The 24,619-nt window shown below is 38.8% G+C and overlaps 1 protein-coding gene across 2 annotated transcripts in view; it reads right to left on the reverse strand.

The window, feature by feature from the left end:
* Positions 1-410: 410 nt before the first annotated feature.
* hivep3b (HIVEP zinc finger 3b) overlaps positions 411-24,619 on the reverse strand; it is a 66,329-nt gene continuing 42,120 nt past the window's right edge. For both annotated transcript variants that reach the window (XM_084385143.1, XM_084385144.1), the window contains exons 2-7: positions 9,789-14,413; positions 9,468-9,619; positions 6,393-6,568; positions 6,166-6,267; positions 3,944-4,551; positions 411-2,553 (exon numbers count right to left, since the gene is read on the reverse strand). In XM_084385143.1, coding sequence (XP_084241269.1) covers positions 1,789-2,553; positions 3,944-4,551; positions 6,166-6,267; positions 6,393-6,568; positions 9,468-9,619; positions 9,789-13,976 — 5,991 coding nt within the window. In that variant the 5' untranslated portion in view covers positions 13,977-14,413 and the 3' untranslated portion in view covers positions 411-1,788. The remainder of the gene's footprint in view (positions 2,554-3,943; positions 4,552-6,165; positions 6,268-6,392; positions 6,569-9,467; positions 9,620-9,788; positions 14,414-24,619) is intronic.

Below are 24,619 nucleotides of genomic sequence, written 5' to 3' on the forward strand. Positions count from 1 at the left end.
CAGTTAGAGGGGCCAAATATTAACATTGATTTTCTCAGGTGTTCAAATACTTATTTGCAGCTGTATCATACAAATAAATAGTTTAAAAAAATCATACATTGTGATTTTCTGGATTTTTTTTTTTTTTTTGATTATGTCTCTCACAGTGGACATGCACCTATGATGACAATTTCAGACCCCTCCATGATTTCTAAGTGGGAGAACTTGCAAAATAGCAGGGTGTTCAAATACTTATTTTCCTCACTGTATATATATATATATATATATATATATATATATATATGAGCAATTGATTAAAGGTAATTATCTAATATAAGATTGGGCTACATCTAATTACTTGTAAATTACTAAATATTTCTCAACATTTCTTTTGTCCTATGTTTATGCCAACAACAGATTGTACCTGAATCATTTTAGATAAAGCATTTGATGAAATGAGAGAATAGCTTCAAGGTCTGTCACAGACATAAAGCAAGTATTAAAGTCTTAATGAACTAAAAAAAACCTCATGACGCTTCTGAATCAGCTTTGGACAAACCGCTTTTAGGAAGTGAACAGATGATCTGCCACGTATCAGGCTCAAATATGTTGTGCTTGGGAATAGGAATTCTTGAGGAATCCCAGATAATTGACTCAACACAGCTATTGTATTTCTCCCGGAAACTATAAAACATGTTTTGAACAGGCTATGAATGCCTCCCACACAGCTCACATAAGTCCGCCTGCTCAGGTCCCTGTGGGATAACTAGAAAACGTGAATGAAAGTCGCATGAAAGGACAGACTGCACCATCTGCTGGTCGCAAAACACTGGACACCATCATAAGCAGGTTTAGTAATTCCTGGTGTACCTTTATTGGTTCAGAAATGCAAAATCTCTGTGACAATTTTGGAGGGCATTTGGTCCATCCTGAACCTCGGCTATTGACCGACTTCACTGAAAGCCTGTCCAGTTTATTAATTTCAAGTCTTGAGGTCATAACTAAAAAAAGTAACTATTAACAAAAAAAGTGTAAAGAATAATAAAAATGACAATAGAAATCCCTTTGAAAACTAAAGTAAACAAAACATAGGCATTTTCATATTTTCACATGGCAATAAATATGGACCATAGACTTTCTATCTGTACAGAGACAATTTATCTAATCATTTAATCACTTGTATTATAAAAAATATGACTTCAGTGCAATTTCCCTGCAAGGCTCTTCACCGAAACCTTCGTCTCTTGTCTCGTTTACCCTCATATACAAAGAAAATCATCTTCCCGCTTCTTCAAATACCAGATCATTTGAAACAAAAACAAAAATCTATATTCATAAAAAGAATTCACAGCCTTTCATCTTTGACACTTCAAGCAGTAAATCTGGACAGAAAAAGGCACACATCACTAGAATTTGCGCAATACTGGACAAGAGACGAAATATTGGAATTACTCTCGATTTAAGGTTTCATCTTGGTCACTTAGAAATGTATTCATATCTATACTTAATGTTTTACAAGTACAAGTTTTTTTTTTTTTTTTTTTTTTACATATACATATTCAAATAGATATATTAAGATTGCAATGTCAATTAAGATACAGGAAGGACAGACGTAATCGATTTACAGAAATATTTTTTCCAAGAAAAAAAAAAAGTGCATCATATTACAATCTTGAATATTGCAGAACAAACATTTACCAAGTTACCAATAGTATTGAAAATGTTGTATATAAAAAATAAGCGCATTACAAAACAAAACAATAGTAGTATTAGCAGTAGAAAGCATTTCACCATTGTGCACAGATGCTTTTAAGTGCTATCTGGATCGCCTTCCTGGCTCTGAGGAGCACTGGCAGATCCTGAACATCCTTCTGAAAAAGAGCCACGTCCCCTGAGTGGCGCCGCTATAGGCTTTTCTGTCTCGCGCAGCTGTCTGGTTTCACGTGAGGAACTCGCTCCTTCCCCCTGCGAGATCCTCTCGGCTCCTTCATCGCTGTGTGCCGCAGCTTTTCTGGATGTTTCGGGACCGAAGGTGTTAGTCTTTGTGGCGGAGCTCAAGTCACCATATTGCTTTCTGACCTTTGTAGTCAGTTGCTCCCCTATACCTTGCTGTAAAGGGGGGAGTTTGGGTAACGTCGAGCTTGTACTGGGACAAGACAGGTCAGACCGACTGGCTCCCTCATCTTGGCTTTTTGTCCTGCTGTCCGCCAGAGTTCTTTGCAGACTGGTTTCTGGAAGCGAAATCCATGGATAATCCCTCCTGGCGAGAGAAAAAGGGGAGTCCTCTTTGGGAGAGGTGGGCGAAGGGGTGGAGGATGACTGTCGTTCCAGTTTAGGGCGTGATCGTGGTCTAAGCTGCACCATTTGGATGCCCCCAATGGGAATCATGTGATAGGGCATGCGGGCTTGATCTTGGGAGTGTAAAGGAAGGTGGCTAAACATGCGGTCCACTGTCCGTGGTGTCAAAGGAGTGGGAGGGAAAGGCTCGCTTGGAGAGAAGCGTAGGGATGGGGAGAGCAGGATAGGATCTGGGGGCATACGCTCCTGTAGAGTTGGTTGAGTAGCAGGCTTGTCCTGTAGGGGGAGACATGGCATTGCAATCAAACTTCCATTCTCAATGACAGTTCATTTTTACACTGCTTTTGTCATACTTTTTGTCTTTTTATGAATATTTTGTCATGTCATATTAAGTTTTACTCTAAAATGGCATCTAGTGACGAGAATATGTCAAATTAAACAAAAGATTCAAATATTTCGTATAAACATTTCAACCTTGTTGAAAATGGGAACATCTGAAATAACAATATGAGTACACTATTGTGAAAGAGTAATACAATGAGGGGAATTCTTTGTTTTAAATATTCATTTTCTGCACGTTCACGTAGTGCATTGTTATGGAAAGAGCGCATTTACAACATAACTTAGATATTTTGACTGGGTTGGACCGGATTCATTTATTTGTATTCTTCTTTAAAAACATTGTTAGTGCATTGTTTCGCTTTTTTATAAGATTTTCCTCAACAGTATATATTTAATTTAACAGCTTTAAAATAGTTTAACTATCATCATAATTTTCTTTTTGTTGTTGTTGGCAAAACGAACAGAACAACTCACTGACACTGCCATTGCCATTCTTAAAGGTATAGCGGAGGATTTTCTTTTTCCGGGTGGATCATCAAGACTATTGGTCCTCTTAAGTGTCAATCATTCTGGTGATATGTTTACATAAGGCCGTCATACGTGCTCGTGCACACGATTCACACGATGGCGTGCGCTCAAAACACAGGTTGGGCTTCCCACTGATGCCTCAGTCGCGAAGTTTCTACTTGACAGGTAAAGTTTGGAGAAATGCATTTAAAATCAAAAAGTGGAGAGGGCGGTTCTTTTCTAAAATTCGGGAAAATCCTCCGCTATACCTTTAAGCTAAAGACAAAAAACAACAACTATAACAACATATGCCTATTGGAAAAACGTGCCTCTACGTACATTTTTGCACAACTCCAAAAGCATAAACTACCTATAACATATACCTAATTCAATGCAATCAATGCATTACCAGTGAAAATGTACACTAGTTGCAGTAAAACACCATCTTTCATTCATTTTCACACAATCATGCAGTTCCTTGCACAACATACTGTATGTTATGACCTCAAACACTTTTACCATAGTGCATGATTTCTAAACTAATACATTTTTATGTTTGCATAACATAACTAGCTACAAATGTATGTCTTTCCTGACTTGTGAAACTTGTTCTGTAGCTCAGCTGGTACTTGGGATATGGAACACTCTGGTACGAGTCCCGTGAAACAAGTCACAATAACAGAGCTCAAAGACTAAATGAGCTCAAAGCTCAAATGCGTTTATATCTTATGTTTGCCTTTGCTAGGTAGGGTTTAGTTACGTATAGTAGGTGGTACGCTACTTTCAAGCACGGTTTAAAACTGTCACTTTGACCCACCTTTAGACCCTCGGTGGCTGGTGAGCCAGGCTCCCAAAGGAGCCCTGCGGGTGAGCTGTGCGGTCGATGCTGGGGCTTTAGAGGCGTAAGAGAGCAGAGAGCCCTGGCACTCCTGTACCGCGCAGGGGATAGCGGCCGCAGAGGTGAGAGGGGCCTGAGAGGGGAGAGGGCTCTGATGGGTGACGGGCCCCTCTCTGGGGAGGGAGAGAGATGACGGCTAGGTGAGGACAGTTTAAGCCTGGGAGACAGGCTTCTAAGAGGAGAGCCCTCACTGCTAGGAGAAAAGTTCCTCGGGGAAACCTCCCAGCTCTTGCGAGAAAACAACGCCCTCTTGCTGCCTGGAGACGCGGCTCGCATGGCAGGCCAAGGCCTGCGGGGTGAAGAGTATTCCTCCTTTGCTTTAGGGTCAGAGGGCTCAGTCTGTGAGCCTTGGCCACTTTCAGAGAGGTCACCTATGGATTGACGAGTATCAGTGGAACAGGCTGAAGATGGTTCATCGTGGGAAGAGAACTCATCTTCCTCATCATCTTCTGCTTCAGAATCTTCAACATCAGAGAATTGGTGCCCCTCCTGGTCTTCTGAATCACACACTTGCTCCTCACTGCCTCCTGTTGGACAGAAATGGATGTGTTCATTTAGCAAAGGAGTCAACACACACACAAAAAAAAAAACTAGATACAAACTCAAAAATGAACTAAAGGGGAGACTGGGGCTAGTTGTCAAATTTTAATCCAGTGAATATTTTTAAGGGTAGATTCATTTTTGTATAGACATGTACATCACCGTTCAAAGGATTGCCAAAAGACAAAAATACAGTAAAAATTAAGTAATATAGTGAAATATTTTAATGTGTAATTTATTCCTATGATTTCGCCAGCCATTATTTCAGTCTTTAGTGTCACATGATCATTCAGAAACCCTTCTAATATGCAATTTTGGTGCTCAAGAAACATGAGCACCAATTAATGTGTAATTTATTCCTCTGATTTCGGCAGCCATTATTTCAGTCTTTAGTGTCACATGATCATTCAGAAATCCTTGTAATATGCAATTTTGGTGCTCAAGAAACATTTCTCTTTAAAGTTGAAAACAGTTGTGCTGCTTAATATTTGTGTGAAAAAAAAAACATTTGTTTGAAATGGAAATCTTTCATACAACATTGTAAATGTCTTTAAAGTTACTTTTGATCAATTTAATACAACCTTGCTGAAAAAAAGCTATTAATTTTTTTTTTTTTTTTTTTATCTTACCGACCCCAAACTTTTGAATGGTAATATTAAACATTTAAAAAGGCATGCGGCAACTTTTCCCAACTTGACATTTATGAAAAATTCCCTTATCCCCGAGAACACAATTCAACCCATTGGTTAAAATACATCATTATATAGTTGACATTTGTCTGAATGTATAGTAAATGTGGTTTTACTGTGTTCAATTGTTCATCAAACAGCTACAGAAAAAATTGACTCAAAGCCCTTGTGACAACTTCCCCATGTGACAACTAGCCCCGGTCTCCTCTCATAAACTGTACATAATTATTTATTATCCCCAAGGAAAGCTATATATATATATGACACTGAAATGCAGCGGAGAGGGGTGGGCATTTGTTTTGAGTTGTCTTTAATTCATCAGCAACATTTGAAATCTAATGAATGGAGTGCGGCTGACTGAAATGTCCTTGGAACTCTTAGATGCACTAAGAATGAGAAATGTCAAGAAAGAGAAATGTTGAGAGAGAGAGGGGGGGGGGGGGGGGGGGGATGGGAGAGGCAATTTTCACTTCTGCTTTTATATAAACACGATAAACTGGAGGTCAGTCTTGCTTCTCTTTATGGCAAACTATTTTCATTGGCAAGTCTGAAAGTACACTGAAAGGTTGACATCACTTTTGCACCAATGAAGCAAAGATAATAAAAAAAATACATAGATTCAAAAAAATACATTGCTCTGGTAGACCTAGAAAAAGTCTGTCACCAAAAGGGAAAGCAATCTCAGGGTTTGAAACGTATTCTGCGCTATTAACACAAGCCGTTTACATTTTTAATGTGTGAAGCATTATATGCATGTGCTGTAACACAATAAACCATGCCTGAATGTTTATAATAATTTCTCACTCATGTAATGTAATCGTTATTGAGAAACATGGAAGATGGTTTGAATGATCAAACTGCAGTTCACACACCCACTGTCCATCAGACCACAACTCTTTTTGGCAACCCTACCTGCTTCCTCAGTCTCCAGCTCATCCACAGATGATTCGGACACACCCATCTCCAGGCATTTCTTACCGTGGGCCTTGGACTTCATGTGTTTGGTAAGGTTCCCTTCGAGGAAAAGGTATTCTCAGTGACACAGAATACAAAAATGATGTACAAAAATGAATACAAGAATTTTGTGATTAAAAAGATAGGTACGGGAAAGTAGGAGTTTGAAAGAGACACATGCCTACCTTTGGTTTTAAAGGCAAAGTTGCAGTGTTTACAGACGTAGGGACGGACATCTGTATGAGTGCGAATGTGCTTTTTTAGCATGCTGGGCTTCTTGCAGCGAATCCCGCATTCCCCACACACGTATTTCCCTCTTCCCCTACCCCGAACATACACATAGTCCTCATTTGACTTATACCTGCTCAGGTGAAAGAGAGAGTCAGACAGACAGACAGAGAGGTAAATAAAAATAATAGATAAAAGATTTAAAAAGGTTACCATTCAAGACGACGAACAATATAAAGATAGTCTCTTCACTTTGGCAGGATCCTCATGAATTTCCAAAACAATGAATCCCTCTTTATTAGAGGTATGGACTGACAGTATATATTTTAAGCACTTGTTAGTCCACCGATGGTCTAAAATAATTCACTCTTTGGCTCAAACTAGGTGTTTTTTGCTGGCAAGACAATTCCAATTGAGGTCAGAGAGCTAAAACTGGCCATATTTAAAAAGTCTCTTACATAGTTTACACAATAAACAATGTACTGCACATGAGATTTCAGCTGTATTTATTTGAAACAAAGGACATTATTATTTATTTTAAAAACAATCAGGAAATAATAAAACATAGGTATCAAAAGTAAATTAGGAGAGAGATGAGAGAGTAAGAGAAAAGTTATATTGAGACTAAGTATGCCATCTAACATACAAAAATGTATTTGGGTTATTAATCTTAATAATAATAATAATAATAATAATATATAATTTTATTTTGTTGCAGTGTTTGTCTTGTTGCTAGGCTGCTTTTTATGTTGTACTGGACTATTCTTCTAGAGGAAACATTAACATAATCTAAGATAATAAAATGATGTGAAATTAGGATTTAAGTTTATATATTTATTTATTTGGTATAAGCAGCCATTTGATAAGCTGTAAACTGTAAAGCCAGTCTGTTAAAATAAACCCCTTTTAGGTGATATAAGACAAATGGTAAAAAATAAATGAATTATTTTTATTTATTTGTAACATTTAAATGTAAAATGTATAATAAATATATAAAAACAAAGTATTACAAAATAAAATAAAAAACATATAATTTTAAATATTATAAAAATGTATATTTATTTATTTTTATTGTGTGTCAAATATTATAAATACAAATAAGTATACACATTTTAACATTGCAGTCAGAGAAAACATATTAAGGTAAAATTGCATTACTGACTGATAGAGTCTGAATCCTCATCTGCTTTATAAGCCTGATAGCAGCAGGATGGGATGTGTTTGGGTAGACAGCATATGCATTTTGAAAAATGTCTGTAGGCTTTCATGAAAAATTTAAAAATGGATGGGGTGGAGAGAAAACCACTTGCTAAACATCGGTTTCTAGGTAAATAAAAAAAAATCTAACACTCCATTTTACAGGACCCAGCCTTCATTCAGGATTCAGCAAATGCAATCAGAGTGACACCATTAAAGTCTTTTAATATACGAACACACCTATCGACTATTTTTAGAAAGGTATCTTTGAAAAGGGGTTGGTGACTACAGAAAAACTGGTGCCTTTGATTGTCCTTCAGTAGCATTGTGTTCTACTAATGAGGAAGAAAGCAAACAACAACTGTTATGAGAGGTGCAAAGACAAAAGGGTGCTGAAGGATGTGAAAAGTTTTGGAGACAAAATGGAGTGTGTGTGTGAGACAGAGTGCAGAGTCTGATGTGATTAGGGAGAGCGTGGGTGTGCAAGGCGGAAGAACCGTATGAGCAAAATAAAGGCAGTGAGAGAGACAAAGGAAGCAAGGATAAAAATGCAGGCTGTGGTGAGTTGTTGCCGCAGTTTAAGCACTCAACCACATTGAGAGCCCCGCATAAGCAGATGAATGCAAGAGACCCAGCTAATGAATCCAAAGCTTTTGATGTTTACAGGTCAGCTCTCCTGTTTATTATCTATTCATCCATCAATCAGCGGTCCTTTCATTTTTATACTAAAAATGATATTGAAATCATGTAATACAATCTAGGACTAAATGATTGTGAAAAAAATCATTGTTGATTATTTCCATCGATAATGTACACATGACTATTAATGTTTATTAACAGAATTGACATTAACATTTATTTAATGTGGTATTTTGATGATCTCATCCAATTATACATCAAATGAAGTTATCACTGCAAGTTTTCACTTTGATGTTGCAATTCAGCACAAGTACATGAACTCACAAAACTCACCGGTATCATAAAAAGCTGTCTATACATTGCAAAATCTCTCTTATATCTGAAATCTTTGGGATCTGAAATAATTACAAATTTTTTTTCTAATGTAAACAATAATTTTGATTAGTTATTCTAGTCATTCAAGGTAAAAATGTTGTTTTACTCTTTAACTGTGCTATGCAGATATAGTTGGTACAACACTAATGAGCACCCGACATCAAAAATCAATCTGCAGAGCTACAAAGTTATCAGCACTCTTTCTCTCTATACACGCCATCCAAATTCATACCTTTGAGCAAGGTGTGAATTCAGCAGACAACTGAACAAGGCAGGATAAATGAAGTCTCTAATGGTTCGTAGTCTCACCTGTACTACCATGTCTTTGTCTCTCACACAGCAAATAACAAACAGAAAAGCTCAAGCTGAGAGGCAACTGTGCTATAATTGGCACTAACAAAAATGCAATTTCATGGCGGGGAAGATCATGAACAAACTGCACTATTAGTACTCTTTAACATGAGATATTTATATATTATTACATATATTTAACATATATTCACTGTTGGGTGGAAACCATATTTCGTTTTTTTTTTTTATTCCTATTGATCACCCAAATATTTAACCAATGAAAAGTATTAAAAAGAGGTAATAAAACTGTCGATAAAACATCATAACTCCACCCCGCCTCTATCGTGAATTAAGTGCCGCACTAGGTCAAATATTTTCAAATAGTGCACTTCCAATAACAAGCTATTTCTTCCAGTAAGCATAAGTGTAGCATGACAAAATGATTCATTGTTATTTATGTAATAACTCTTAACTACTGTATCTTAACTGGACAGCTACAGTTCCAAAATAACTCATAAGAATTTACTCACCCGCCTTCAAAAATGCAAATACGATTTCGAGCTGCCTCACTTTGTGTCGAGGCAGCGGGCACGTCATCAGCACTCGTCTTATCCTTTTCCCCTCTTTCACTTGGTGGTTCCTCTTTTACTTTGACGGGTGTGTTGGGTGGAGAGGCACATACCTACACTCCAGACAGACAAGCTAATTTACCAACACTGTAGTACATCAACACACCACTTACAAAACACATGCTAGATATCAAAATGCATGCACTTTCAAACTTTCAATATAATTTTTCGTATATATTTTTTTAATATATTTTTAAATGAAAAAATTACAGTGATGTTTACCTCTGACGCATTGGTCGTTTTGCTGTCAGTAGGAACCAGCTTGTCAGTCGTTGATGTTGGAGCTGTAGCCATAGTGTATGTTTCAGCAGTATGTTTCTGTTTGGAGCGCAGCAGAGAAAGTAATATTTTGGTGGACAAGCCAGGTATATTGGGGTTATGCATGCTTACACTCCATGAGGAATAGACAGAAGTTGAATTTCTATGTGTAGATGGGGTGGGCTTTGTGTAATTCAGATAGCACCAGCTGACAGATGTAGTTGTATTCAAACTGGGGTAAGAGGGTTCCACAGATCTCTCAGGACTTGTTACCCTTGGAGTGTACCGGTGTCCTGCCTCTTTCCTTCCCTCCTCCTTTATGTTTTCAGTTTTCTGTTGGGTTAAGTCCTGCTTGCTAAACTTTTCAGTTTCTATTACTTCTCTTGGATCGTTGTCCCTCCCTGCTGTCTCCATGGTTAGCCTCTGCTTATTTTTTCCCTGACACACCTCCTGAGATATCTTGTCACATTTGTTATCTTCATTGTCATCCTCTTCTTTCTCCTCCTCCTCCTCTTCTTTCACCCGTTTTTGGTGCCGCTGTGCCTCTAAACTGAGTTCTAGACTGCCTGCAGGTGACAGCATTCGCTTACTTCCTCCAGCAACGAGCTGCCCAGAGCAGTCATCAGATGAAGTTCCAGCTCCATACTCAGGAGGCAGCGGCAAGGGAATATAGTTTTTGGGAATAGGTGAGGGAAGCCTAAGGTAAGATCTCTGAAGCTTGTCTTCCTCTAGCTTACCCATGACAACCATAGCTGTGCAGCAGACTGGATGTTGCGTTGTGGCTAAAATTTGTGAGATGGTTGTATACATGGCACTAGCATAGGTGGGAATTTGAGTCTGTAAGCGCACAGGCACAACAAGAGACACCACTGGCACAAGCTGTTGAAGGCAAGGAGCAATCACAGGATGGGGACTGTGGCGAATGGCTAGCTGCTGTTGTGAATGACCGGGACTATGCAAGGAGGAAGGTGATGACCTAGACTCCCTGAAAAGAGGCCCTGAGGGGACCTGAATAGTCAGACCACCTGGCATGGGAAAGCAAACATCCTGAGCAACATCACTTGATTGTAGTGGGAAAAAAGTGGTGAATGGCTGAAGGGGTAGTCCAAGGTGTTCTACATACTCTATGGGTCTTGGATGTAGCAGAGGTGCCTCACTGTGAAGGAAAGCTTGCTGAAACATCTGGGTGGAAACAACCGCAGAAATTGCTGTAGTGACTGGGAGGAATCTTGTGAGCTGACTTGGAGAACAAAAATCAGGGTTTGCTTGTTGTAGGGGGAAAACGGCTGGTGGGAGGGCAAGAGGAGATTGAAAAAGCTGCAAGGTCTTCCCAATATGCTCCGAGCTAAGCCTAGAGGCCCTGCCTCCCATTCTATGCTCTGTGATTGTGAATGGAGGATGAACTGGGTAGGACTGGCAAACAGCTGAGACACCAGGTTTAGTAGATGGCTCCTCCTGGTCAGGCTCACCAAGGGTTCCGTGCTTCACCAAGAGACATTTCCTTCTCTCCTTCCAAGTAGCAGAAGTACGCTCTAGAGAGAGGGAGCCATAGTCAAATGACTTGCTTCTTGTTTCTTCTACATGTGCATGGTGTGAAGGACTTGCAGATGCTTGTTCAGATGTTGAACGGCGCATCTCTCTGTGAGAATGATGGTGCTGATGGAGACTTGATGGAACGGTCAGCATGTGAGACCCTTGGGAGGTCCAGGTACCACTTTGCATCTCAGAATCTGGCCTTCCTGATTCTTCAAAGGATGCAGATCGACTGGAGGCATGGGCAACATTGCTCTCTTGGCTTGGGCTATGTGGCAAGGATACTGACTCAAAGCTAGATTCTCCTGATGATTGGGTTGCCTCGGCCAAACGGAGGCGCTTCTTCTTTGGCGGTAGCTTCTCTGCAGGGAGCTGAGACAGACTTTGGCTACGCTGAGGCCACTGGAATTCCTCCACCTTCTCTGGTTCTTTTAAGATGTACGTGTTCACTGGATGAGAGACTGTCTCTGTATCTGGCTCCTCTGTAACCAGAATTTCTGGCACTTGAATGTTGGGTTGACGGATTAACCGTGATGTGAAGGTTGGTTTTGGCTCCTGTGATGGCTCATGCTCTGGCTCCGCTTCCTGATTTGCCATTGAGATGTTTTCCTGTTTTTCAAAGGATCTGGTATGCTGGATAACAGAAATTTCTTTCCATTGACTCCTCCCTTCTAGTTCACTCTGTGAAAGACCACAAGGTGCGCCCTGATTATCAATACTGCCTAGCATCAATGGAGGCTGGGAACTGAATGACATAGCTGTTGGACCTGGACTGGGAGGGTCTTCCTCAAGACTTTCCTCTTTTTTTTTCCTCTTGCGCACAGCCATGGCCATGGCTTTGAACTTGTAGCTCATAATCTGTGGCTGATTCTCAATAAAAGAACTGCCTTCCTCACGCAGGCCGTGTGGAGATTTACTCATACATGCTAATCTGTGTTCTGCGTAAGAGTCATGCTTCTTCAAGCGAGCATCAGACATTTCACTTTCATAAAGGTGGAATTCCTTTTCTTGCTGTTTTCCTGATTCTGTTTCTTTCAAACTAGAAGAAGGATCTGCATTGTCTATAATGAGGTCCACCCCAACTGCCACCTCAATAGCAGGTTGGCGTCGTAACATTCGTTGATGTGGCCCAATCCTCATTTCAGCTGCTATGGCCTGCTGATCATCAAAAGAATGACTGAGATGAAAGTTGTGTGAAGGTGTATCTGAAGTATTACCCGAAGATGGCACTGATTGACTCCTATAGAGAAGAGTACTGGAGCTCTGACCAGCCAAAGTTTCTGTTTGAGCCAAGTATGAGCCAGGCAATTCACCAGCATAACTACCAGGAATAAGTTGAACAGCAGAGCCACAAGAGCCTGGGGCATCCGCTTTAACACAGGGTTCTTTGGGTGAAGAGAACTTGACTGACTCAATGCTACTTCTTCTAGAGAGCGAGGAACGTCTTGGTTTGACACTATCAATTTCACTTGTATCCACCACAGCTTCATTTATAGTGATTAGATTGGTTATATGCTCAATGACTTGTGTCTTAGGAACAGGGAAAGGGATTGATTTTTCCTGTTGACCTGAAGATGACGATAATTGCAGTTGTTGATGTGGAATTCTTTGTTGTTGTCCTAGTCGTCCATACTTTCCTAAAATTATCTCAGCATATGTTTTAGCACTGGCATTTGGCGGGCTCACTTGGGAGAGCTCAGCACTCCCAGAACTGGAAAAATAGCCAGATTCTGTGCTCCCCTTACTACCAGGACCCAGTGAGGATCGGGTTTCATCTGAAGATGTTCTGGGAGCTCGCTTCCTCTCGCTTAGCCTCATTGCTAGCCTTTGCTTAACTGCCTGTGAATCCTCAGTTTGGGGACTCTCTTCTATGAATGACAATTCCACTTTGCAACTTTTTTTCAGAGTTGGCCTACCATGTGAGGTAGATGGTTGGTGTTGCCCTGTCTCATCCTCAGAACCTGTACTCTCTCCTTCTGTACCCTCTTCTTGATCATCTCCCAGTGCTCCACCTTCTGGCTCAGTAAAACTGGTCTCTTCACGACTCGAGGCCATGCCTGCTTTTATTCGATGCGCATGAGATTTGCGGTGTTTATACAGGTTGCTTTTGGTCTTGAAGGAGAAGCCACATGGAACACATGGATAGGGTCTCTCTCCTGTGTGGGATCGGATGTGTTTTTGGAGGACGCTAGGCTTTGCACAAGGACGGCCGCAGTATGTGCACACATATTTCCCTGGTTTTTGGGGTTTGCGTTCTCGTCTACATGGGGTGCCTTCCTGTACTTCAACACTAGGCAGAGATTGAGTTTGATGAACATTATGAATCTGGGGAGATGGTTCTTCCAGGGCAGTACAGCTGCTTCGTGAAGGACCAGGTACTTCTGAAAGCTGCCAAGATAACCCACTCGCCTGTGACTGATGCTGCTGCTTCTGCCTTTGGAGCATTTCAAAGCGTTTTGGCTGCCTGTGTTGAAGGCGGCCATGTGATCCATGGACAGATTGCGAGGTAGCTTGTTGCTGTAAATGAGGCAGCTGTGCTGCTAACAGAGACTCTGACAATGGCTGCTGTTGCCCACCAGACCGCTCCACATCGGTCGACTGCTTTTCCTCTGCCTCCATAGGATGTGGGGAGGAGGCCTCAAGGATGCTATGGGAATGCTACTTTGAGCAACAATCTGATAAACATCATTGCATCAATACTCTTCCAATAGGAAAAAGTCTTTACACTCGCTTTAGGGGGCTAATTGTATTATGCCATAATTAATGTAAGATACCGGATAGTGTCTTAACTGACAAAGCCATAATTAAGCAGTGTCAGTATGCAGCCGCCATAAATGTGAGTGCTGGTTGTGTACTAAATGTCTCCTCTCCTGTACACAAACAGGCTTGGTGAAATTCATCATTATGTGTCTTTTGGGCTGATGCCTGGCAATGGGGCTTGACAAAGAATGTCTCAAGATGCTTTTGAGGCACTTTCTCTGCTGACACGTGAATAATTATTCAAGACCTATTTGTCTCCCGTCTTCAGCTTGTCACATGTTAGAACTTCAATAGCCCTGCAGAGGCACAGAAACATAAAATAAGTGGTTAGTTGTTATAATAAACAGTATTGAGTAAGCTACTGTATACAAAAATGCTATGCTAAGCTACCAACTACTGCTACTAATTTTTAAACGATTTCTGAAAAGAGGGATTAATTTGCAAATCATATATCCATATTCCTGATTCTAAACTTTTAAGGAAAGAATACTGGAGACATACTTTTTTACAATATTCAAATGGACAATAAAACAAGCTACTTAATTGATGATAAAAGCTTTGAAAGTAAAAATCTACATGATTTTATAATAATAACAACAACAACAACAACAACAACAACAACAACAACCACCACCAACAACAACACTCCCACCCTTACCACCTTGCTGTCACAAAATCTTTCAGAATTCTACTGAAATGTTAAAAACACAAAATCCAAACAACACCAATGAAAAACACTAAATTCTGAGCTCTGAGTCTGAACAAAGCAAAGCTCTAACTGTAAAGTGATCCAAGCTGATGTAGAGCCAGTGGTTTCAAAATGATCTCATAAGCATAAACAAGGAAATTGCTAAATTTCATTGACCTATAGTATTTCTCTTTTAAACTTCCAAGCTGTTCCTTGCACACACAATATGAGACTGGACATCTAACCGTAGCTTTGTAAAAAGCAGTTGTGGCAAGTTGTTGTCATCCTTTCAGCAAAAACAAGGAAAGGAAAAACATAGATTAGAAGCTGATTTTGTCTATGTACATAAATCATACAAGAGACTATAAGACATCAGAAGTGCTAGGGAGGGACCATCTCTTAAGTGTACTTCATAATGAACACTGGGCTTAAAACTGGTCTAATTCCTTACTTGAGGGACAAAACACTTGTGCCTTTAATCTATTAACATGATGTCTTGAAATGCACTCATAAATAGCATTGATGTTAATCTGCCAGAGGGAGTTCAATGAGCAAATTAAACCATATTTTAGGCTACATTTTCAGATGGAAAACAAATCCATAAACAGTAGTTTGTATAGTTTATTTCTTTTAATTTTTTAACATTTTGCGATTTCTTAGCACAAGAAAGAAATTGTCAGAAAAGTTTAGTTCTTTTCCAGATAAAATATCTTCAAGTTTATCCCATCATTTTTAACATTTTGTGAGATTTATGCTGAGTTTGCCAATGAGGTAAAAAAAAACAAACAAAAAAAAAAACAACAACCTTAATTCAATTCAATATATATTTATATTAGTAGCTTACACAATTTTAATTCCAGTAAATGTATCATATTTAAATATTATGATTTTTAATTAATTTTTTCTGGAAAGCATTTTCAGTGAGGTGCCTTACATATTTTCCATTAAAAACAAACAAACAAAAAAAAAAAACTACAGCCACTTAGCTTTCATTTCTTGGTGTTCACTGTGGAAAAGGCAGTGAGCAGAAAACAAAAAAAACAAAAACTGAAAAAACTTGACAGATTCTTGACTGAGTTTGCTTTCTTAAACAGCTGCTGCTGCTGGCTGAGTGATGCGCAACAATTTAATGAGCTTTCTCAGAGTAGAGGTAGGCTTTGGTTACACAGTGTTTTATCAACAGCAAGCAATTATTGAAGATACAACAACACTAAGACCTTCATCATTATCATGACATAGGTACATATTTGACTGCAAAAGGACTGAACCACAAATTTATAATGAACGCATCCGATTTGCACAGGTTTATTATTGTGATTGGGGCGTGCAGTGCATTATAGAATTACACTGCTTGTTTGCTGGAATTTTCATCTGAATTGATACATACAGATGCAAACTAGAAGGGCACAGAGACAGACAAATGTAGACAGGAGAGGAGACAGTGTTGTTATCACTCCATAATGGATGTCCATACGTCAAAGATCAGTGCGAGACACAGCCTAATGACCTCTGACACGGTACTGATGTGGCTCTTAAACAGGGCGATTAAGAGGGTTTCGGATGGGAAGAGCACTATGTGAATTATTCATTGCTGTCTATGCACAATGTACTGGACTAGGAGATGCCCAGGCATTACAGCATTTATATCTATAGTGCTTTTCCCAATCCATATTGTTTCAAAGCAGCTTTACATAAAACGGTTGTTTCAATGTTACAATCAGGAAGTTATCCAGAGATGAGAGTGTCAAAGTAATGTCCATATGGCAGTAATAAACAGCTATAATATGTTATGTGGTTAGTTAACATTATGTAATGAATGATCAATCCCACTTGCAAACTAAAATTGCAAATATATACACGGTGCACAATGGAAATGATCTGCATTAGAAAAGTGACCTAAAGTCAACAGGAACTGTGATTTCCGACTTGATTCCATATCAGGAAATAAGTATTGTATTAATTTAATATTTGCTTGATTATGTATAATCTCACTTGAATTGTAATGATGATAACTGGCACAACAGACAGAGAATGATAATGAATCTGTGACATAAGAAAAAAAAAAGTGGAAGTGAAGGGCTTGGACTGTGCTTAGCAGAAAAAAACAAAAAATACAAATGATGCTCGAACTTGAATATTGGAAATCCCCCAAAACATTTGCACTACTTTTTGTAACAGGCTCATGTAACATCAAGAATAGAGAGAGAGAGAAAACAAAAACCAGACAGAGGTCAAGTGAAGAATGAACTGAAGGCACAAGGAGAATGTGACAAAAGATGATGCAAGATCCTTATTCTCTCGCTCTCTCTCTCAAACATATGGAGGAAGAGGGAGTATCGAACAGCTGGGATGTCCTCAAACTGACATACAGACCCTGCTGTACTGACACTTCGCAACTTCCTGTTATGTAATTTACATTCATGAAAAAATTAATATAAAAATAAAAAGTAAAATAAGGTAAAATAAAATGACTTTCACTTTTGCAATTAACTTTCACTTAAACAATGAGATGTATTATTTTCACTAGTCTAAGGGGCCGTTTACACAACACCATTTTCAACAAAAAACTTTTTTTTGAAAATGGGTTTCAAAGTGCAGGCTTACAATACAATTACAATACCTATATTGTCTCCATGTAAACTACAAAAACGTGAAATTGCGAAAACGGAGACGTCACGCGCATGCATATTACGCGTTCAATCTATAGGCACAGAGTTTTTCTTTACAAAGTGACATGCATAAAATGCATAATCCAGCTTTTTTAATCATTTTTGTGGATCCCTTTGAACACGGATCGTTTTGACAACGTGGTTGTCTGTACGCGAAAAACAAAGGAAAAACGTTTCAGTCTTTAGTACAGTAGCTTCCGAAAGGGGGGTTTCACAGTGATGCAATAGAAGAACCCTTTTTTTTTTGGTTCCCCAAAGAACCAGTGAGCAGTTCTTAAAATAACCATTTTCTTTTTCTAAGTGTGAAGAACATTTAAGAAAAATCTAAAGAACCTTTTATTGATTGAAAAGGTTCCGTGAATGTTAAAGGTTCTTCATTGAATCATAGATGCCAATAAAGAACCTTTATATTTAAAAGAGTTGCAACCAGCTAACAAATCCCTATAGCACACAACACACTACAATAATGATGGTTTTGGCCCAGCAGTCACCCGTCACATTTTCTTAAAGGGTTAGATCACCCAAAAATGAAAATTCAGTCATTCACCCCTCATATGTTGTATTAATATCAAACCCGTAAGACTTTTTTTAAATCTTCAAAACACAAATAAAGTTTTTTAAGAAATCTAAGAGATTTCTGTCCCTCCACTAACACTCTGACGCTTCAAAAAGTTCATAAAGAGATTGTAAAACTAATCCATATGTACTGAGAGGATTAGTCAAATATTTTCTGAAGAGAGATATTTGCTTTAATTTACAGATTTAATTTAGGCTTTTATTCACATATAAACCAATATAAACGCACACAGCAGATACGGTAAATGGAAGCTCAAGCAAGTTCGCTTGACGTGTGAGAACCAATGAGGTTCATTCTCGTGTTGGGCAGCAAGTTTTGAGCTCACGTAAGAACCAATGAGGTCTGTACTCGTGCATCAAGCAAACTTATGGTTGAGCTTCTGTTTATGTTCACTGATCAATGTTTATATGTAAATAAAGCCTAAATTCAATCTAATTACCATACAAAGGGAAAATTTGGATTAAACCGCTCTATTCATATGGATTCATACGATCTCTTTATGAACCTTTTGAAGCGACAAAGAGGTAGTTGCGTGGACTGTCAATGGAGGGACAGAAATTTCTCAGATTTCATTAAAATACAGTGCCCTCCACAATTATTGAACCCCCTGGTAAATATGATCAAAATTGGCTGTAAAAAATAAATCTGCATCGATTATCCTTGTGATCTTTCATTCAAAAAATGCGCAAAATTCTAACCTTTCATTGAAGTAAAAGAATTGAAAGTGGGGGGAAATCACATTATGAAATAAATGTTTTTCTCCAAAACATGTTGGCCACAATTATTGAAACCCTTTTATTAAATACTTTTTGCAATCTCCTTTTGCCAAGATAACAGCTCTGAGTCTTCTCCTATAATGCCTGATGAGTTTGGAGAATAACTGACAAGAGATCAGAGACCATTCCTCCATACAGAATCTCTCCAGATCCTTCAGATTCCCAGATCCATGTTGGTGCTTCTCCTCTTCAGTTCAGCCCACTCATCAGGTCAGGGGACTGAGACGGTCATGGCAGAAGCTTCATTTTGTGCTCCACAACAAATTTTTGTTTTGATTTTGATGTTTGTTTTGGATCGTTGTCCTGATGGAAGATCCAACCACGGCCCATTATAAGATTTCTAGCAGAAGGCGTCAGGTTTAGATTTTTTATCTGTTGATATTTGATAGAATCCACAATGCCATGTATCTGAACAAGAAGTCCAGGACCTCCAGCAGAAAAATATGCCCACAACATTAAAGATCCAATGGTATATTAAATTGTACACATGGGGTACTTTTTATCCTTGTGTTCACAAAACCCATCTAGTGTGTTTGCTGCCAAAAAGCTCTGTTTTAGTCTCATCTGACCACAGAACCCTGTGTTGTTTGAAGATCCAGTCGTGTCTGACAATTAAATTTGCTGGAATTTGTTTTTGGATGAGCGAGGAGGGTTTTTTTTAAACCCTCCCAAACAAAATGTGGGGATGTAGGGGTTGTTTGATAATTTTTTTTTTAGGCTTTCTGACCCCAAGACTCAACTAATCTCTGCAATTCTCCATCTGTGATCCTTGAAGAGTCTTTGGCCACTCAAACTTTCATCCTCGCCGTGCATTAAGACAGTATAGACACACGTCCTTTTCCTGGCAGATTCATAACATCTTTAGTTGGTTATAACTTCTTAATTATTGCCCTGATGGTCAAAATGGGGATTTTCAATTCTTTAGCTATTGTCTTACAGCCACTTTCTAGTTTGTGATGCTCAACAATCTTTTGCTACGCATCAGAACTATATTCTGTGGTTTTACTCATTGTGATGGATGATTAAGGGGATTTGGCCTTTGTGTTTCCTCATATTTAAACTCCTGTGAAACACGAAGTCATAGCTGGACAGTTTCATGTTCCTAGTCACCCTGGTGTACTAAAAAAGGTAAATATTAATGGGAATATACTTCAGAGATATTTTACTCGTAAAAAATTCTAGGGGTTTCAATAATTGTGGCCAACATGTTTTGGAGAAAAACATTTATTTCATAATGTGATTTCCCCCCACTTTCAATTCTTTTACTTCAATGAAAGGTTAGAATTTTGCACATTTTTTGAATGAAAGATCACAAGGATAATTGATGCAGATTTATTTTTTACAACCAATTTTGATCATATTTACCAGGGGGTTCAATAATTGTGGAGGGCACTGTATCTTAATTTATGTTTCAAAAAAAGTCTTGCGGGTTCGGAATGACATGGGGGAAGAGTAGATGATGACTTTAAACACAGAAAATTGCTCTGAAATTCAAGGAACATTTTTAATTTAGGTTTGGTTTCACTTTCAAGATTTGCTGACATGGTAATCTGATCTGAATCATGTATCATGGATGAACTAGTAAACCAGCCCTCATATGCAAGTCTCACACATTGCGCAGAGAATGTAAAATGAGTGTGCTTGAGTGTATGAAATAACAAAAACGTGTCGAGCCGTCTCTTAGAATAGCCCACAGAAGCTTATAGGCAGGAGTGGAAAAACACATTTTAAAGCTCTCCCATCTTTTTGCCTTTTTTTCTCTGCCTCCTGCTGTCCTAGTGACAACTCGCCAGATTTGATAACAGAAATGTCACCTTGTTCGTCGTATGTTAATTGCACCACCAAGAATGATATAAATATCTCCCGACTGGATGTGGTCGGCTCAGTTTTAGTGGTTTCCAGGTGAGCTGACCCTGCTGCTGTGAAAAAAATAGGTTCTTTAATGGAGTTGAGAGTAGATTCAAGGACTCTAGAGGCCACATGGCAGCTTGTCAAGACTGTAGTAAATAAGGAGACCAAGGAGCTAATTTTGTCTAATGCTTGTATAATTACAATACAAAATTGATGGCAGTGTTCTGGCTTTTAAGTGATAATAATAATCCAATCATTCTGTATAAGAAATATTATTCATTGTCTTCATCATGTCAGGTCCATTAAAATGGTGTTTTTTTATTATTAGTTGAGCAGAATGACGGATAAAGAGTTTGTGCTTCTCTTTCCAGCTTTACTCTTGGCAACCTGGCTCCGGTTCCCATGGAGACAGTCCTACAGCTAGCCGCGGCAGATGGAGGGTGAGCTGGAGGTCTAAATTTGTCCCCCAGCATCCTATCTGAGTGTAGTGGCACGCCGGCAAGAGGAAGTAGATAAACAGGCTGACCTCCGCACGCCAGTGGCAGCATCTCATGACCCCACGTGTCCCCTTGCTGAGACCTCAACATGTTCATCAAAGACAAACCGGAGGAGGCGGTGCCGCTGGCCCATGCAGCCAGAAGGCCCCTCCTGAATGTCACGCCGCAGGAGTCATAGGCACACCTCACCACCCCGCCTGTACTGGCACAAACATCAACATTCAGCAAAGATCATGGGGGGAAAGACATCACGACCCCTCTGAACCGTGCTGGTTATCGTCCCTGTCCAACACACAGGAAACATACCTTCCTTGCGAAGGGATAATCACTAGTGACTTGCTCAATTATGTGCCAGAAACAGCTATGTTTACAGAGCAATGGGCAGCTGATATGAATATCATTTGCTTATGCAAAACAGTCAGCAAACGCAATCTATTTATGTATGGTCGACTGTAAAAGCATAGAATTTCACCTTGTGACTGTTCTCAGAACAAGGACCTCACATGGATGTCCACATGCCCACACCCTGTCGCAGGCCTGCTGTCTGTTGGCTCGGGGAAGTTTGTGCTTGTGTGGAAACTGTGATTGAATTACCACAACAACAAAAAAAGTGTTCGCTCTAAATCTGAACAAAGACATGAGCGTTCCAATTTTGTGCCCAAAATCAAAGCTGAATTTGGATAAAGGAGTAGAACAAATTAATTATGATAGTGATTTAAGATAATAAAAAAGAGAAAAGGAACAAATGCATTAATAGCCATGTAATATAAAAAAAAAAAAATTAAAACCAAAATATTATTATATGAATAAATTATTATGCGGATACTGTACAGTACTGTTCAAATGTTGTTGTTTTTTTATGTTTTTGTTTAAATATTTTAATTCAGCAAGGACACATTAAATTGCTCAAAAGTGACAGTAAAGCCATCAAAGTAGTTATCAGTTTCCACAAAAACATTAAGCAGCAAAACTGTTTTCAACATTGATAATAATAAGAAATGTTTCTTAAGCATCAAATCATAACATAATGATTTCTGGAGGATCATGTGACACTAAAGAAAAATTCAGCTTTGCCATCACAGGAATTAATTACATTTTAAAATGTATTAAAATAGAAAAGTTATTTTAAAGTGTAATAAATTTTTTATTTTGCTCAAATAAATGCAGCCTTCGCGAGCATGTGAGACTTTTAAAAAACCTTACCGACTCCAAACTTTTGAATGATAGAGTACATAGCCTATATGGTGGTATTTTAAATTAGCCTATCTGTTCAGTTTTTATAGTTTCACAGCCCTCCATCCCTTATATACATTTCAAAGCAGCTACTTTTAAATGCCAGGGAAGGATACAAGCCCAAGTCATGTCACATTTATTTATATAGCGCTTTATACAATTCAGACTGTTTTAAAGCAGCTCCACAGTAATCAACAAGAAAATAGTATTAATGTTGCATCAGAGCCTTAAAATTTGGGGCTACACTTATCTGAAACTATGCATCACAAGAAAGCACTAAACCCCCCCGAATAACTCTATGAACTATTTGGTTTACCTCACAGATGTTCAGATGCTTACAGACAGACTTGTGAACGGGAGTTCAAGAGGCTCTTTGTGTTTACTTTGATTAAGGAGCAACCAGGGCAAATCAGGTCAGCAGGTCTTCAGTTTCACCAGCCCAAGGTGCTTGTTTCTGAGCAGGTATGCGTATCAGCAAAAAAAAAAGCACAAGCCATGCTGGATATGTTTTTTTTTTTTTTGTTGTTGTTTTTGTTCAGCCTCACCTTATTTAGAACAGAAATTAACTATTTTAAATGAATAGCTTACCAAATAATTAAAATTCTGTGAATATAACATTTTAACGGTTTTCCTGATGCTCTGAATTAAAAAATGTATGTAAAGGCACTATAAAAGTATCATAAAAGTTCTATTCAATTCAATTCAAGTTGTTTTGTAAAGCACTTCTCATAACACACATTGTTTTAAAAGCAGTTTCACAGATGATACATGTTTTAATGTTACTTGTGCACTTCCAGATCTTCTGAAGTCCAGACCAAAAATGTTGTTGTTATTAACAAAGTCTTGACATCTGTCCTAGCATTTATTCGGTGCATTCATAAAAGATCAAAAGAGATGCTGAGATTCATGAATCATTCAGTCTAAATGGCTCATTCACAAATTGGATTGATATGGCTCACCGACTGGTATGGATTGATATGGCTATGACTTCAGGAGACTTGAAACGGTACAGAAGTCATATGGACCACTTTTATCATACCTTTATGGTGATTTTAATTACATTTTAAAGCTTAAAAGCTTCATTGCACATTCCTTGCAATTATATAAAAAAATTGTCTACAAAAGGTCTCATTTGTAAGAAAGAGAGTCATGCCAGTTTAGAACTGAGTAAATAAAGAATTTTCATTTTTAGAAGAACTACTTCTTTAAAAAGATTTAGACTGGTAAAAAAATATGATAAAAATCGTATTAAAAATAATCGAAATAAAAAAAAAAGATAATAAAAAACACTAAATGACACATGCCTACTTCAAGCGTACTGCTAAACACGGCCACTCAGGGCTTCCATAGTAACCCGAGACAAAGAATGAGAAAGATGAGCTGTGCGAGTTTCATTCATTCACATTCACAGAGGAACAAGTGGAACGGCTCAGTCTTCCAAGCCACCCACAACATCGTGTTCACGGGCCCGTCAATCACCTCACCCTTCAGGCTTTCATAGCACAGGGCTGATAGGAAAATTCCGCCCACATCAGGAAGTGAATCAAGCCGAGTCTCTAACGGGGAGCGACGGTGAATCAGATGGCCCCCAGAACTCTAACAAGCGCACGGGCCGCCCCACACAGCCGTCGCGGAGCGCTCTGATATGATTAGTCATACTCTGGCTGCATTTCTGAGCTTCTTTATTCCCTCGTTACCGCCACCTCTCAGGTCTCTCCTGACTTTAACCTTCCAAAATCAAAGCAGCGTTAATGAGGAAGCCTCTCTGGGCTTTTCAGAAGTGCACTTTACCTGTAATACACATCTTCTTCCTGATGGAGAGATTCTCTCACTAAGACATGGAATATAAAGGCCTTGGACACCACAAAGAGCTCTAGCTGGCCAGATTTGACACACTAGCACGGAGTTCAAGAAGCAATGTTTCTCACCCCTAAAAATCATACAACTCACACAGCCTCAGGCAGCTTCTTACAACTGAAATGATTAGTTAACTGAATATAGTTAAGAATAACAGCTCAAAAACACTTTAAAAGCTAGTTTATGAGCTGTAGAACTGATTACATGTGAGACAAATGAAATCTTTGTTTACAGAATGACTGAGTCATTTGTGACAAATTTCCCTTCCTGTATGTACAGTTCATGTGAAAACACCGCAAAAAAGTTATCGCAAATGTTTTAAGTCAGTATTTTTACATTTTCTGTAAAATATAT

This window comes from Rutilus rutilus (assembly GCF_951802725.1).
Source record: "Rutilus rutilus genome assembly, chromosome: 17".
Classification (NCBI taxonomy): Eukaryota; Metazoa; Chordata; class Actinopteri; order Cypriniformes; family Leuciscidae; genus Rutilus; species Rutilus rutilus.